Below are 14,860 nucleotides of genomic sequence, written 5' to 3'. Positions count from 1 at the left end.
ATGTAGCTGGGATGAAAACGAGTTCGTTATATGCAAATTTTGACCCTTTGTATCTTTGTATTGAAGACTTCAATTTTTACATTTTTTGAATGACCCATGTCATTTACCCCAAGTCATTTGGACGCTTATTTTGCGTTTTACTGCAATGGGAAACAACCTGTTAGGAAGGGTTGGTACAAGCAACACCAACCCCTCTTGGAAGGACGAGGTAAAGAATAGTAAAAGAGGCCCGAACATGGGGGGGAGGAGGTTGATGATGAGGGAGGGGGTGTCCCATCCTAGGATCTTACCATGAATTCCAAGTTTATCTTCTATCTTTGCAACGATGCGCTCTGCTTCTGTAGAGTGTCCTGTTTTCCAAAGATCTCCTGCTAGGGCACCATAAACTAGCACAGCAGTGCGTATTATGTCGCTGTTCTTGCTTATTACTGAAATAAATAATATGATAACTTATATACAATAGGGAGAAAGAACCAAGCATATAATAAGCCATTGCAAAACCTGGGCCTATATAATCAGATGAGAAATATATGTCAAGTTCACTTTATAGACAACTATATAACTTCCTTTAAGGGGGTAATACACCCCTGCCCAATTTTGTGCCAATTTTTGCATTTTTCTCCAAAATTATAGCGCATTGGTGACAAGTAAGATATGTATATTATATGGGCAAGAACTGCAACTACTTCACTGGAAATTTTTATTTCAGCACAAACAACAGTTGTGGAGTTACAGTCAAAAATGAGGGACGATCAATATTATGATCAATAAATCAATAACTACTTGCCTTGAGAGTGCAGTAGTTGTAGTCTTTGCCCCCTATACTACACATATCTTACCTGTCACCAATGCGCTATAATTTTCGAGAAAAATGCAAAAATAGGCACAAAATTTGCCAGGGGTGAGTTAATATCAAATTATTGCTTTTAATATGACGTAGGCCTATAGAAATACTGCTTTCTTTTTGTAAGAAGTGTAGCAGTTTAGAGCTAAATTCTTGGTGTAATGGTTTAAAGTAAAGAATATAAAACCGATAACTTAGCTATAACGTTGCTATAATAATCACAATTTGCCAAATGCGCTAAATAATTTTACCGAATATGTGACCGTCCACGGCGAATGAGCCGTAAATTTCTCCCCGGTCAATTTTGTTTTATTTCGTGTTTAAAAATAAACATCATAAACTTAAAAATGGTATATCATTTGACTTCAAACGATATCCAGAAGCGGAGTTATGGTTAGTTAAACTTTGCTCCTTCAACAAAATTATAGCTTTTTTCGTTTCTATGTGTGTCTCTTTTTCCACATTGCTGGCAATAAATATCAAACAGTCATAATTGGCGGTCATTTCAAATCATCCCCAAGTCAACGAGGTTTAAGAAGGTTCGCTCATTGTTAATTGTTGGTTATGCATACCTATACAAATAACCCACCACTTGAAAAGGATTTAGCAAAAGCAAACAAAGACCAAAGCTATTAAAAGTTCTATAGCCATCTAAGGTAGAAGCTTATTATCCACTTCAATAATAGGATTATTGATTGGTGTTACATGTTGTGACTATCAAAATAAGACAGATGTCGCGCCAGCTTAAGTGACTGATGAATACGACCTTCGTACACATTTTACACCATAACTCAGAATACAATTTAGGGAATTTACGGCTCGTTTGTCGGGTCACATATATCCATATTACCTTCATAATTTTCTGGGTGAAACGCCATATCTTCAATCACCTCGACCAGGTACTAAAATAAATATGAAATATAGAGATTCCATGTCGGCTAATTAAAATATTACTTGTGATGCTGAAAAACGACCTGTATCTTAAGTTCTATATCATTTCTAATACAATGCTGTGATTCCTTTTGTCAGTGGAGCACTTAGGTAAAAAAGGTAACATCAAAGCAAAATGAAATTGAACCAATTTTGTTTTCCCGATAATGCTATTTTAGTCTTGCTTTTTGCATTTCATATCTAGCCTTACCCAACGCTTTATGCAAACCCAGCTCAATCTTTAGTGATAATGTTTGTTGTTTTAATTTGTTGCTTCATTTTATATCATTTTATTTATGGTTATAAAATTGGATGGGATGTTGTTTTAAATCAATTTGGTGGTCCATCATGGAACCATTAATTACAAAAATTAGCAACATACTCATCATTATGGACAAAATTCCATTAAAAATATTATGGCTTTAAAGGGCATTGCTTTTAAACGGAACCTAACATACATTCATACTGCAGTTACTGTCCGTTTTCCTATACACAATACACAGTGCTCTCACCATTGACGCGTGAACTCTACAAATGATGTACGTTGGAAGAATGGGCACATGCCTAGTTAACATCACTGTGTGAAAAATAACCAGCCAATATTTTAGCTATTCTCCAAACTTCTAGCAAATATATTTCTCTAACATGACCTAAAATTACAGCTAGGTTAGATGTTCAGAAATAGTCGCACTTTTGTAAAATATGAGTGAGGGCAAGGCATAGCTCGCCAACTCCCCGTGTTAATTGAATGGAGATTTGACCGAAAATATTAGTATCGGACCGCTCACTTCTGAAGGATGCCACTAAAAAAGGGTATAAGCTACATTTTAACTATTCTAAATAGGTTCTAGAAAATATAGTTTTGTAACATGTCCCTAATTTTTAGCCAATTTAGATGTTTGGAAAGGGTCGCACTTTTGTGTTTTAGGAAGGATATGTAAACGACAGATAACACCAAAAATATGAAGAAATTATTTCCAAACCGTGTTAAGTCAAGAATCATTATGTTGCTCATTTTGAAGAATGCTGGTTAACAAAAAGCAGGTCTTTGTCTCATTTCGTGAACAAAAGTACACATACCATTGTTTCCTTTCGTTTCCTTTATAATCGGTTACCCAACTGAAGCTATAATACCAGCTTTATTGTGATGTCGCACATTGAAAACAGACACTTGTGCACAACCAGAGAAGATCTGATTTAATCAGTTGAGCTGCTTCAATGAGTGTTATCTTGGTTTAATAGCTTTTAATGGGGTTTAAGTCCTGCAAAGGTCGAAATGAATTCTACTGTAGACATGACTGCATCATGTAAAGTTTGGAGTGACGAAGAACAACTTTTGTGACTAATTTTGCATTGGTTCATTGGGCTATTCCAGAAATTAACGGCACCTACCCTAAAGAAGACATGGGATTCCCAATAAGTTTGCGTTTTCCCATGTCTTCTTTAGGGTAAAAAGCCGTCCTCAGCAATTGCGAGCACCAACATGCGAGGGGGGTATACATATATATCGATTATCGATAATCGATAATCAATAATCAATTATCGATTATCAATTCCCCCTCACCCCCCCAGAAGGAGATCATCCTTAGCGATTCCTAGTTTTGTCGGTTGCCTATACATTTTTCAACAATGAATATGGATAAACTAACGATTGATTAAGGATAATTAATCATCGATAATCGATAGTCAATAATCAATTATCGACTATCGATTCCGCCTCACCCCCCCACTACCCAGAAGCAAATCATCCTTAGCGATTCCTTGATCGTCATTTGCGTGTTTGGGTTTAACTGAACGTTTATAACTGATTGATCATTGATTATCGGTTATCGACTATCTGTAATTATATATTCTCCCCCACCGCACCAACTCTAGCACTACTTTACAATGGTATCTACTAGCGTGGTGGGAAAAGCTTCTGATTATGAAGTTGGGGGCCGGCAGACCGTGGGCTATTCCAGAAATTAACGGCACCTACCTAAAGAAGACATGGGATTCCCAATAAGTTTGCGTTTTCCCATGTCTTCTTTAGGGGTAAAAAGCCGTCCTCAGCAATTGCGAGCACCAACATGCGAGGGGGTATACACCCCCCAAACCCCACACACACACATTTGAACATGAGAGTCCGTGATCATTATTTTTAGAATCCAATTAATTCATAGCTGATTGATCATTGATTATCGGTTATCGACTATCGATTAACACCATCTCAAACGCTGCTTACCAGCGTGCTAAGGTAAGACTGTGATGAAATCCGTAGGCATGATATTCTATGCACTACTGCTGGCTATGATCTGACCTCATTGTTTACGAGGTCAGATCTTAAAAAGATTAAGATTTTCCCATGGGGTCAGTCCATGTCGAAACAGATTGAGTGTACACCCATCCTCTTGGATTTTGTTCTCCTTTGGCTCAGGGGTACCTTTCATGGATCCCTAGGTGAGGTCACAAGAAAAATTCAAATTCCATTTCGTTTGCGAATGGCGGGCAATCAAAGTTTGGCGACCTCGACCAAAATTGTGAATTTAAGGGGTCCAAATGACAAAGTGCTCTCTTTGAGGGGCACTTTCTTCTTAATTGAATCAGTTGTGATCCTCTTTTTGAATGTGGTCACTCACTGGCTGTGTCTGAAATACCTAATGCAAAAAAAGATAGATTTCGGAATTTCGTTGGGATTTCAGAGGGGGTCAAAATCAGCACTTCGTACTGTTCAATCAAATTATCTTGATTTTGAAGGACCCATGATAATGTCACAGTGCACTTATAGGTCCTAATTATGTTCAGAATGGATTAACCATATGCCAATGTCTATGAGCAATTAAAAAAAGAGAAATTTCTAGACCCCTACAGAATTTTAGGCCACCCCTAAAGTGGTTCAGCCACAAATGGCACTTAAAGTCGGCAAATTTTGACCCCTAATAACTTTAGGTGTACACCAGATATGAATTTCTAGTCTTTTGCATCTGAAAGAATGTAGTTTAATGTTACTAGGAACATAAGATTTGTTTTGTATTTTTGTGTTTTAGTATTAAGTTGACGCTTTCAAAAATAGTCATTTTGCCTAACATACCATGCATACAGGATACGGTACAAAATGCCAATTTTAGTATGATATTTTTTTATATTTTTGATCACTTTATAGCCATTTGTATTATTTATCCTGATATTTCAAGTTGCTCTTGAGTCAAGTAATAAGAACAAACTACTTTCTAATCCTCTGTATGGATTTTTAAGGGGGTCAAAAATGCACTTCCTGGCAACAATGCACATGCAAAGTACAGGTTATGGGGGTCAAATTTTCAGAATGCTCCCAATTATGTCAAGTAATATATCAAATTACTCGTATGGTCATGAGGATTCCAACAATGTATAGTTTGTTATGTGTCAGACCTTTCAGGAGGGCGCTATGACGAAAAATGTTCATAGGTCAACGACACAAAAACACAAAAAATACAAAACAAATCTTATGTTCCTAGTATTAAACATTAGACTACATTCTTTCAGATGCAAAAGACTAGAAATTCATATCTGGTGTACACCTAAAGTTATTAGGTGTCAAAATTTGCCGATTTTAAGCGCCATTTGTGGCTGAACCACTTTAGGGGGGCCTAAAATTCTGTAGGGGTCTAGAAATGTCTCTTTTTTGAATTGCTCATAGACATTGGCACATGGTTAATCCATTCTGAACATAATTAGGACCTATAAGTGCACTGTGGCATTATCATGGGTCCTTCAAAATCAAAGATAATTTGATTGAACAGTATGAAGTGCTGATTTTGAACCCTCTGAAATCCCAACGAAATTCCGAAATCAATCTTTTTTGGCATTAGGCATTTCAGACACAGCCAGTGAGTGACCACATTCAAAAAGAGGGTCACAACTGATTTAATTAAGAAGAAAATGCCTCTCAAAGAGAGCACTTTGTCATTTGGACACCTTAAATTCCCAATTTTGGTCAAGGTCGCCAAACTTAGATGGCCCGCCATTCGGAAACGAAATTGAATTTGAATTTTTTTCTTGTGACCTCACCTAGGGGTCCATGAAAGGTACCCCTGAACCAAAGGAGAACATAATCCAAGAGGGTGGGTGTACACTCAGTCTGTTTTAACATGGACTGACCCCATGTCTTCTTTAGGGGGTGAGCCAAAAATATCTGGATGCGCCCATTGTATATGTTAAGAAATGAGGTAGCGGTACTTCTTTTCTTATCATAAATAACGTACCGCTTGTCTTGAGTCACTGAAATTCCAGTGTAGTAACTGGATTCCTTGCCCCTATAATATATAGAACTTTTGTTACCGGTGTTTTATTATTTTTTGAGAAAAATGCAAAATATTGACATGAATTCATAATAAGGAAATTTAAACAAATAACAGTCGCCCACCCCTCGATAAAAATCTATAAATGTGCCTTTAAACAGCATATTAGTATGGCATCGTTCTAGTGGGAATCCAAGACAAATTGTTGTTGAAATAGATGGTTGGCCAGCTATTGTGATCACATGCTACGGCCATTGTACACCCACCCATTCACTATTTCTATATTATTATAGCGGGGTTCAATCTTGGCACAAGAATTCACATAAAAAAGAAAAGAAAATGGGAAAAGAAGGGGAATCCCGAAAAAATTTCCACGTGTAATGGTTGGTTGAGTTTATGCTAAGGCATTCAATGGAAGTATTATAGCAGTCATTGAGATATAAATGCCATTCCGTGCATGGCCTTTTCACGTTAAGGTGGTACTACACCCCTTGATAAATTAATGACTATTTTTGCAGTTTTCTAAAAAAATAATAACACACTGGTAACAAAAGTTATGTATATTATAGGGGCAAGGAATCCAGTTACTACACTGAAATTTTAGTGACTCAAGACAAGCGGTCCGGTTTATATGATAGGAAATGAGGTACATGTAGCGGTACCGCTTGTCTTGGGTCACTGAAATTCCTGTGTAGTAATTGGATTCCTTGCCCCTATAATATACATAACTTTTGTTACCAGTGTGTTATTAGTTTTTGAGAAAAATGCAAAAATAGACACAAATTTATCTAGGGGTGTAGTACCCCCTTACGGCATTCAATGCCATTCCGTGCATGACCTGTTCACGTTAATAAGGTATGATTCGCATTTAGCAATAACTTTCACCTATTTTTGGTTACATTTCAAAATGCTCAATGAGCCGGTTTCTGTTCAGGACGTATCCAACTTTCAAAAAATGCAAAAATATTGCAGTTCTCACTTAAACTTGTTTATTACAGGCAGCCTTTAATAATGATAATAGTGCAATATCACCGAATATTTGTAAGATTTTAAAAATTAAACAAACAAACAAACAAACAAACAAACCTGTGATGGTGGCATCCTTTTGCCAACTGCATGTACAAGCACACTGTCTATAAGGTTTACATTTGTATTTGATGACTTTAACACCAAATCGACCAAAAGATTTTGTGCTGTGGTGCTTTTAATTGAGCCAAGTGCATCAACCATGTACTGCCGGTTTAGGATAGTTGATCGTTTCTTTATAAATCTGATGGTCAAATAAAATAAGAATCATTATGGGGACCTAGATTGTGTTTCTACCAGAAATCACAATATGTGTTATGCCAACCTAAAATGGCATTTTACAGTATATAACAAAGCAATCATAAAACTTGTGAGTAAATCATATCATTAATCGGTAATTAAAAAAATATATATAAAAGAAAGACTATTATTCAGGCAAGACTGGTACCAAGAAATATACGTCGCCCTTATTGCTGCAAGGGTGGTCAATTTGAATCAAATGGGAGCTATTTATGATTTTGTTTTTGTGCAACATTTATAAAGTTGCGGCTTACCTATCTTGCACATCAATATACATCCTGGCTACTTCTTCAAGAGTTTGGTTTGGGAGACTATAAAGCAATTGTGTAAGCTCTCTAAAACAAAATGTCAGCTGATTTGATCCTATATGAAGATATTGGAAAATAATTATTTGTATCAGTTGAGGTGGGGGTGAAACGTAAAAATACCGGTTGGCGTGTACATTCACACCACATACCACACATTCCATTTTCCTCTCTTACAATGTAATTCATCAGGCGGCAAAAAGTAACAGAATAGCCCCCCCCCCCTCTCCTCCAGCAGGGGTAAAATGTTTGAAAGTAAATACATCTGTTGGTGTGGTCATTTATACAACACATTTCATTTTCCACTCTTACAATGTAATTTACCAGGCGGTAGAAAGTAGCAGAATAACTCCTCTCTCCTCCAGGAGAGGAAAACGACCTTCAACTTAAAAGCATTAGAGGGTTCCGAAACATATCATGTATTTTATATATACACGGCAAATTTTGGATGTTAAATTTTGAAAGGTATCAAAAGCTGTGATATCCAGTTCTATACAAAGTTAAAGATAGTTTCAGTAGTTACTAGCAACTAAATTAGTCGCCTGTTTTAATATATCCTATTTAACTCACTAAACCATGGCAAAAGCCGTCAAGAATGTAATGTTTTCTAGAACAATTGCTTTAGTACAAGTAATTCTGTTATTTATCTATGTCTTCTTGATCGAGATCAAGTCACGGAAAAGCTCCGTTAAGCTAAATATTCCTCTGCTGCACGAACATGACGAATGAGATTTTCCTGTTGGCTTTGTTCCTACGCTTAAAATCACATACCTGTCCCGGTGAAATTACGTAAGCACGTGAGGTTTCCACGTAAATGCGTCAAAACCTTGTCAATCTCTCCTTCATCCATTGGAGGTTTACCTAAGTTCTGTTCATAAAAAGAATCTTCAATCTTAATTACGTTTTTAGGTATTCTATCGTTGTATTGTATCGCCAGGCCGTTGCCTTACATTGGTTACGCTTATAAGCACTATATGAGATGCTATAAAAGCCGCTGGCAAAGCCGCTCGCAAGCAGTGCCAAAGGCACCTTCTGCAGGGTTTTCTTTAACGCACAAAACACGCGTATTTACGCGTTCAGGCACTTTTCTGACTCCTTCAAATCCATAGTCCCAAAGTCCAATGCGTACAAAATCTTGAAAACGTACGCGTTCAGATATTGCAAGATTTGAATAGAGAACCACCCGATATTGTGCATTTTATTCTCGGATTTTGGCATTTAGGACCTACTCCCGATATGTAGGGCCCATCACATTTTGTCAGCAATGATCGATCCATGTATGTTTTAGTGATTGCGAGTCTCTTAAAATTGTATAGTGTCAGTTTGAAATCTTGCAAATTGGGTTCGGGTCCTTTTTTTCTGTTTAAATGATGCACCAAATGTGTCTTCAATTGGACTTCAATTTTGCAAAATTTTCCCTCTCAGGGGGGACCAGAGGATGATTTAACATGTTTAAGGAAGCCCCATCATGCACTGCAAACGTGTTATCACTAGAGTTTCAACTGCCACTTTACTTTTCAAATCCCATTGAATTCGGTGCAAAAGATGTTGTTTAAGAATTGTGCGTGTGTCGTTATTACTTGGTCGATTTCAGATCTAAAGTGATGTATGCATAAGGATAATTCACACCTTCTGTAGGTAACACAAAATGTGATATCGACTGGCATTTTGAATGCGTTTTTATTGTAAATATATCGGTCCAAAATCAAATTTAACCATGCCCGTCAATGCAATGTGCAATGTTCACTCACACAGCTGTGCTAACCGCAAGTCAACACAGTGGCGTGGTGGGAAGTGCTTAAATCATCCTGGGGGGCATCCCCCTCAGACACCCCATGCGTAGTGGATAAACAAGTGACCATTTTCGCTTCTGCTTTCGACATTTGGCAATTTTGGCCCTATGTTTAACACAATTTATAGGTCTAATGGGGACAACGTGACAACGAAAGGCTTTATGGACCGTCATTACACAATTGTCGGCTTTTCAACTGTTCAAACTTAAATTTTACACATTAATAGGGCCAAAATGGTCCACCAAATCGTTTCAATTAGGTCTTCATTTTGCAAAATTTTCCAAGTTCTAAGGGGGAACATCACCCTGCGTAGTCAATAAACAAATGGCCACTTTCACTTCTGCTTTCGACATTTGCCAGTTTATGTTTAACACAATTTATAGGCCTACCATAATAGGGAAACGTTGCCGTCCACGAAAGACTCCATGGACTGCTAATTTCACAAATGTTCGGCTTAAATTTTACACATTAATAGTGCCAAAATGATCCACCAAATTGCTTCAATTAGGTCTTCATTTTGCAAAAGTTTCTTACTTCTCAGGAGGCATTTTTAAACAATATTTTTTTCTTCTAAAATTGCCCCCACCATCTTATGACTGCTCTAGATCCACCACTGCTTCAAACAGTGGCGTAGATTTCTTTTTTTGATTCGGGGGGGTGAAAAAATGTCTTGAAGTATAGTGAATCCCCCGTATGGCTCCAAAAACAAACACATATTGTTAAAAATGTCTTCAAAAATAATATTATAAAAATACCCCTTGGGCAATGTTTTTGACTCCTTCAGAGGAAAAATTCACAATTGAAAGGGTCAACAATAATTTGAAAATACCCCTTCAGCAAAATGCTTAAAGAAAACCCTGCTCCTCAGCCACAAGTTTGATTCCGCTCGCGCTCTACACCAACCCTCTGTCAATTGTAACATACTGGAGGGGTGTATAGCCATGCGTAGCTATGTATAGGCATGTATAGCAATGTATGGTCATAGTTATAGTATAGTTATGTATTGTAAAACATTTTGTACATATATTAGTGTGCATAGCTTGTGTATATGTATGTAATTGCTCCTAATGAAATACATATTGCCTTTTTGATTATTTATAGAAATATATGAATATATATAAATATTAATATTAGAGTTATATCGAAAAGTTACCGCAGATTTCAAGAACAAATAGAGAGCTCCCTTCTCTTGAAATCCCAACAAGCATTAAGGGTTTGTGCCCTTATTTGCTGGTGGGATTTTCACGAAAGAGCACTTTTAGTTTGTGCTTAAAATAATACCAGTTACTAATATGTCAAGGCAGCCCATATGCGCTATTACGCGAATCTTTGCGGTATTTGAATAACAACTTATGTATATATTTTCCATTTACCTCTTTGACATGTAAAGTAGTTTCCACTATATTTTCTCGGACTGGTTTTTTAATTTGAAATCTGAGTGGTATTTGCTTTATTAACGTCATTTCTCCTTCAGAAACTGTTGATATTGCAGGCATATCTTTAAAAGAAAAATTTTATTATTTGTGTTGTGTCACCTAACAATACGATTTAAAAGAGTGTTCCTAAATACTTTGATAGGGGTAGAAAAATATGGGGAGCTCAAAAAACATTTGACATCCCAAAAGGGACTATTTTTGGGACAGCAACGGGTGTAGCTACGGGAAATGCCGGGGCACATGCCCTGGGCGCCGTGCTAGAGGAGCTGCCGAATCGACCGATTTTTGTATGGCCATACATAAATCTATCGACTCAGTGCCCCTCTCTAAGCATGCTAAGTGGTGAAATTCAAAAGTTAATGTAATGGGAAAATGTTGCTAACATTGTGGGCATTTTTTTTTTATCAATACATCAAGGGAATAAAGTACTTCTCTTTAAAAGAATGAACCTAATTTATTCACAATTTGTTTACGTCCCCATGATGTGTTTTCATTATTTATGATAATGTAGCTTGTGAAGTAAATAAATAAATAAATAAATAAATAAATAAATAAATAAATAAATAAATAAATAAATAAATAAATAAATAAATAAACAAAAGTTTGAATTAAATATAAAAGTTAGGGAAGAAAAAAAGAAAGAGAAACATACCGAAATCATCCGTCATTGTTGAGTCTTTCACACCTAACCCTTTGTAAGGATCGAAACTGGAAAAAGAATAATCAATGAATCAATGAATCAATGAATCAATGAATGAATGAATGAATGAATGAATCAATCAATCAATCAATCAATCAACGTATCTATCTATGCTATATCTTGAGTATCACACTATCTATCTACCGTACCCATACGTCTAGCCCTCTTCTTTATTTAAAGTCTGATCAATTATGTATCAAGTAATGGTGACGGTGGCCACATTTTCTAGATAATTTAGACAATTCTAACATGTCTAAGGTAATCTTGGTCTTGGCCCCAAGAATTGCTCTCCATACACAAATGAACAAATACAATGGTATGCCATGCAAATGAGACTTGTACCTCTGTGAGTCCGTGTATACATGCATGATACATGCTTCACTCGCACATGTAAGATTAGTGTCTTTGAAAAGAGCGGTACCGTATTCAACCTATGATTGCACACATAAACCCCCGTGGTCTGTTTCTCACATACATAAATATTTAATCACATACATCCCCCACACCCCCTTCCTATACATAACATAACATAAAATACATAAAACAATCACTGCCTATGTGGCCTACTTCAAAATATAAAATCAACATCAATAGGCATTTTAGTAAAAGGAAAGACACACTCTTTGTTTTGTTTTTTCCTCTTTGTAGTCCTAATTAGACTGTATTTGATCTTACCTTCTTGACGTCAGACTAGTGTATAAACAATATGTTAATATATTATACTAAACCAGTCAAATGTTTCTCTTATTTTTTTTTTTTTTTTCGTCATACCTACCCTGGAGGTACACTTCCAAATGCATGAACATGCTCTTTTATCTTGACACTTGTCGGCACTTTTAATGTTTTGTGGTAAAACACCTCCTGCAAAAAAAAAAAAAAAAAAAAAAAAAAAAAAAAAAAAAAAAAGAATCTTAATAATTACTTTCCAAAGGGAGAGGTCTCTACAGGGATAAATGTGCATGATAACAAAATACAAAATTGAATCACAAAACCTGATTTGCGCGAAAACAAAAGGGTCACTTACGCAGGGGTCAAATATCAAAGTAATAAAACCAATATAGTGCACTTCTTTTATTATAAGGATTCAGAAAATCTTTGATGTGTAGTTCATGCATCTGACGTTTTATTACATGGTAACAGGGCAACAAATATCAAGCCCATTGAAACTCAAAATGTGATGTTCACCAAGATATGAGAAACTATTCTTACTTTGATTTCTATTGGACAAAGGAACTATATGCGGCCATTACTGATAAAAATCGGAGCATTTTGATTTTTTGACCCCCTCATGGAGCCCAAAATTTAATTTTACATTTGACTCCTACCATAATACATTGATATTGTTTAAACCATATTTGATCAAATTTGATTTATACCCCCTAAAGCGAAGCGAAATTTCCTGGCCTATTGGGTTATAAAGATAGTAGGCCTAGTATGTTCAAGCCTTCGATGCAGATACAGTGAACGTTCTATCTCCAGCCTGAACTATTGTGATGGGATGGTCAAGACGGAGATAGTCATCAGCAGTTCTTAAATTATTTTCTATTAAGAACAAACAAATTTGGAGAAGATAGTAACCATTGGGACACGCAATAATCTTTAGCCTTGCAAGGGTTAGCAATGAAGGGATTTTGTATTGCTCTATAATCGTGATCGCTACACAAGCAGTCGAGCATCGATCTCGGCCACTCATGCCAGCCGTTATTGCGACTTGAGTAGCCTATTCTGGACTCACTTCTCACTTATATAATTATTTAGCGTTTCCAGTTACCTTTTCATGTGCATCATCTGCATATTCTAGTAAACTAGTTGCCCGTCGTTTTTTAAACTTGATACCATCTGATTGGTCATGTGCTTCATAGTATGATACGTGATCACCCTCTTGTCCAGTTTCATTTGTTACGTAATTCCATTCATTTGACCAGTGCCAAATGCCAGACTACAAAGACAATAAGTTAAAATCACAAATTATGTATAGTAACACCAATTGAACATTCAAAACAACGAATCATCCTCATTCTTAATTTTAAAATCTTAATGGTTCATGAAAGCGTTATGATCAGATTATAACAGATTTTTTACAGCGCACACATACCTTTTCCTGTTTTTGAAGTTTGCAGAAAGTACGCTAACGATGCCCTTCTTGACCATGACGACCTCAGGATCTTCTCCTGATATATGGTATACGTTCAGCACCTGGCCACAACCCGCCATTTGAAATGAGAACCTTAAAGATGCAAAAGAGATACATTGGCGTTATACAAGACAAGACACCCTCTCCCAGCCAACCCCACTCCGCCACACCCAATACGATATATACACCATTATGCAAGACCACACGAAGTAAAACTAAAGAAGCTTCCAATACTTACAAATACGTGTGAACATTTCTAGGCTTTCGGAATATTTACCATGATTAAAGAAAATTCGCCCATATGGGATGGTTGCAAGTAAAGTAGTAGTAAAGTCCAAATATGTAATTATTAAAATTTAACATTTTGAACCCTCATATCTTTCACAAGGAGGGGAAATCAAAATACATATTTGAAAGAGTAAAATCATGCAATTATTTTGATAACAAAGATATTACGTTTTCCTTCAATATTACAACATACAACACCAATCAAAAGTACACCTCAAATGCAACATATCAATACTAGTAAGAAAAAATGTGTGTTTCTCATTGAGAATTGTGAAATTGAATTTTAAACTTCTCTCTTCACCTTCTTTAATTGTGAAATTTCGCTGAAAATCATTATCTTATTCTGTTTTGATATAAATGATGATGATAGATTGAAATAACTTCTTAGTAGAATGTCCAATCTAACAAGGAACTAAGGCAAATAGCGCTTTCACCCGGTACCCCTGGTCGCGGTCATACTCATGAGTTTTTCTTAGCGCGTCCATGTCAGCTGAAACGGCAAATTCATTTTTATTCCCCCATTTTTTAGTTTTGCCATAATCATAAAATTCTGAGACAAATTCGGAAAAAAGTTACTTGATTCGATACTCGCATTGTTTAGGTATAAAACAATTGATATTTGTGACCGTCCACCACGAAATGCTCGTAAAGTCGTGTTTAGAAAATATATATCATAAGCTTTAAAATGATATATCATTTGACTTCCGAAGATATCCAAAAGCGGAATTATGGTTTGTTGAACTTTGCTCCTTCAGCAAAAGGTACCCTTTTTCGGTGCTACATATATCTATTTTTCCACATTGCTATTAAGAAATATCAAACATTCATAATTGGTGGTCACTTCA

The 14,860-nt window shown here is 36.2% G+C and overlaps 1 protein-coding gene across 1 annotated transcript in view; it reads right to left on the bottom strand.

Moving 5' to 3' along the window:
- Positions 1 to 13,807, bottom strand: part of LOC140154452 (uncharacterized) — a 35,852-nt gene extending 22,045 nt beyond the window's left edge. The window contains exons 1-10 of the mRNA XM_072177018.1: positions 13,727 to 13,807; positions 13,365 to 13,532; positions 12,369 to 12,454; positions 11,546 to 11,601; positions 10,831 to 10,955; positions 8,436 to 8,532; positions 7,614 to 7,722; positions 7,120 to 7,303; positions 1,695 to 1,746; positions 291 to 428 (exon numbers count right to left, since the gene is read on the bottom strand). Coding sequence (XP_072033119.1) covers positions 291 to 428; positions 1,695 to 1,746; positions 7,120 to 7,303; positions 7,614 to 7,722; positions 8,436 to 8,532; positions 10,831 to 10,955; positions 11,546 to 11,601; positions 12,369 to 12,454; positions 13,365 to 13,532; positions 13,727 to 13,807 — 1,096 coding nt within the window. The remainder of the gene's footprint in view (positions 1 to 290; positions 429 to 1,694; positions 1,747 to 7,119; positions 7,304 to 7,613; positions 7,723 to 8,435; positions 8,533 to 10,830; positions 10,956 to 11,545; positions 11,602 to 12,368; positions 12,455 to 13,364; positions 13,533 to 13,726) is intronic.
- Positions 13,808 to 14,860: the final 1,053 nt, after the last annotated feature.

Source organism: Amphiura filiformis, chromosome 6, assembly GCF_039555335.1.
Source record: "Amphiura filiformis chromosome 6, Afil_fr2py, whole genome shotgun sequence".
Classification (NCBI taxonomy): domain Eukaryota; kingdom Metazoa; phylum Echinodermata; class Ophiuroidea; order Amphilepidida; family Amphiuridae; genus Amphiura; species Amphiura filiformis.
This window is presented reverse-complemented; position numbering and strand designations above follow the sequence as displayed.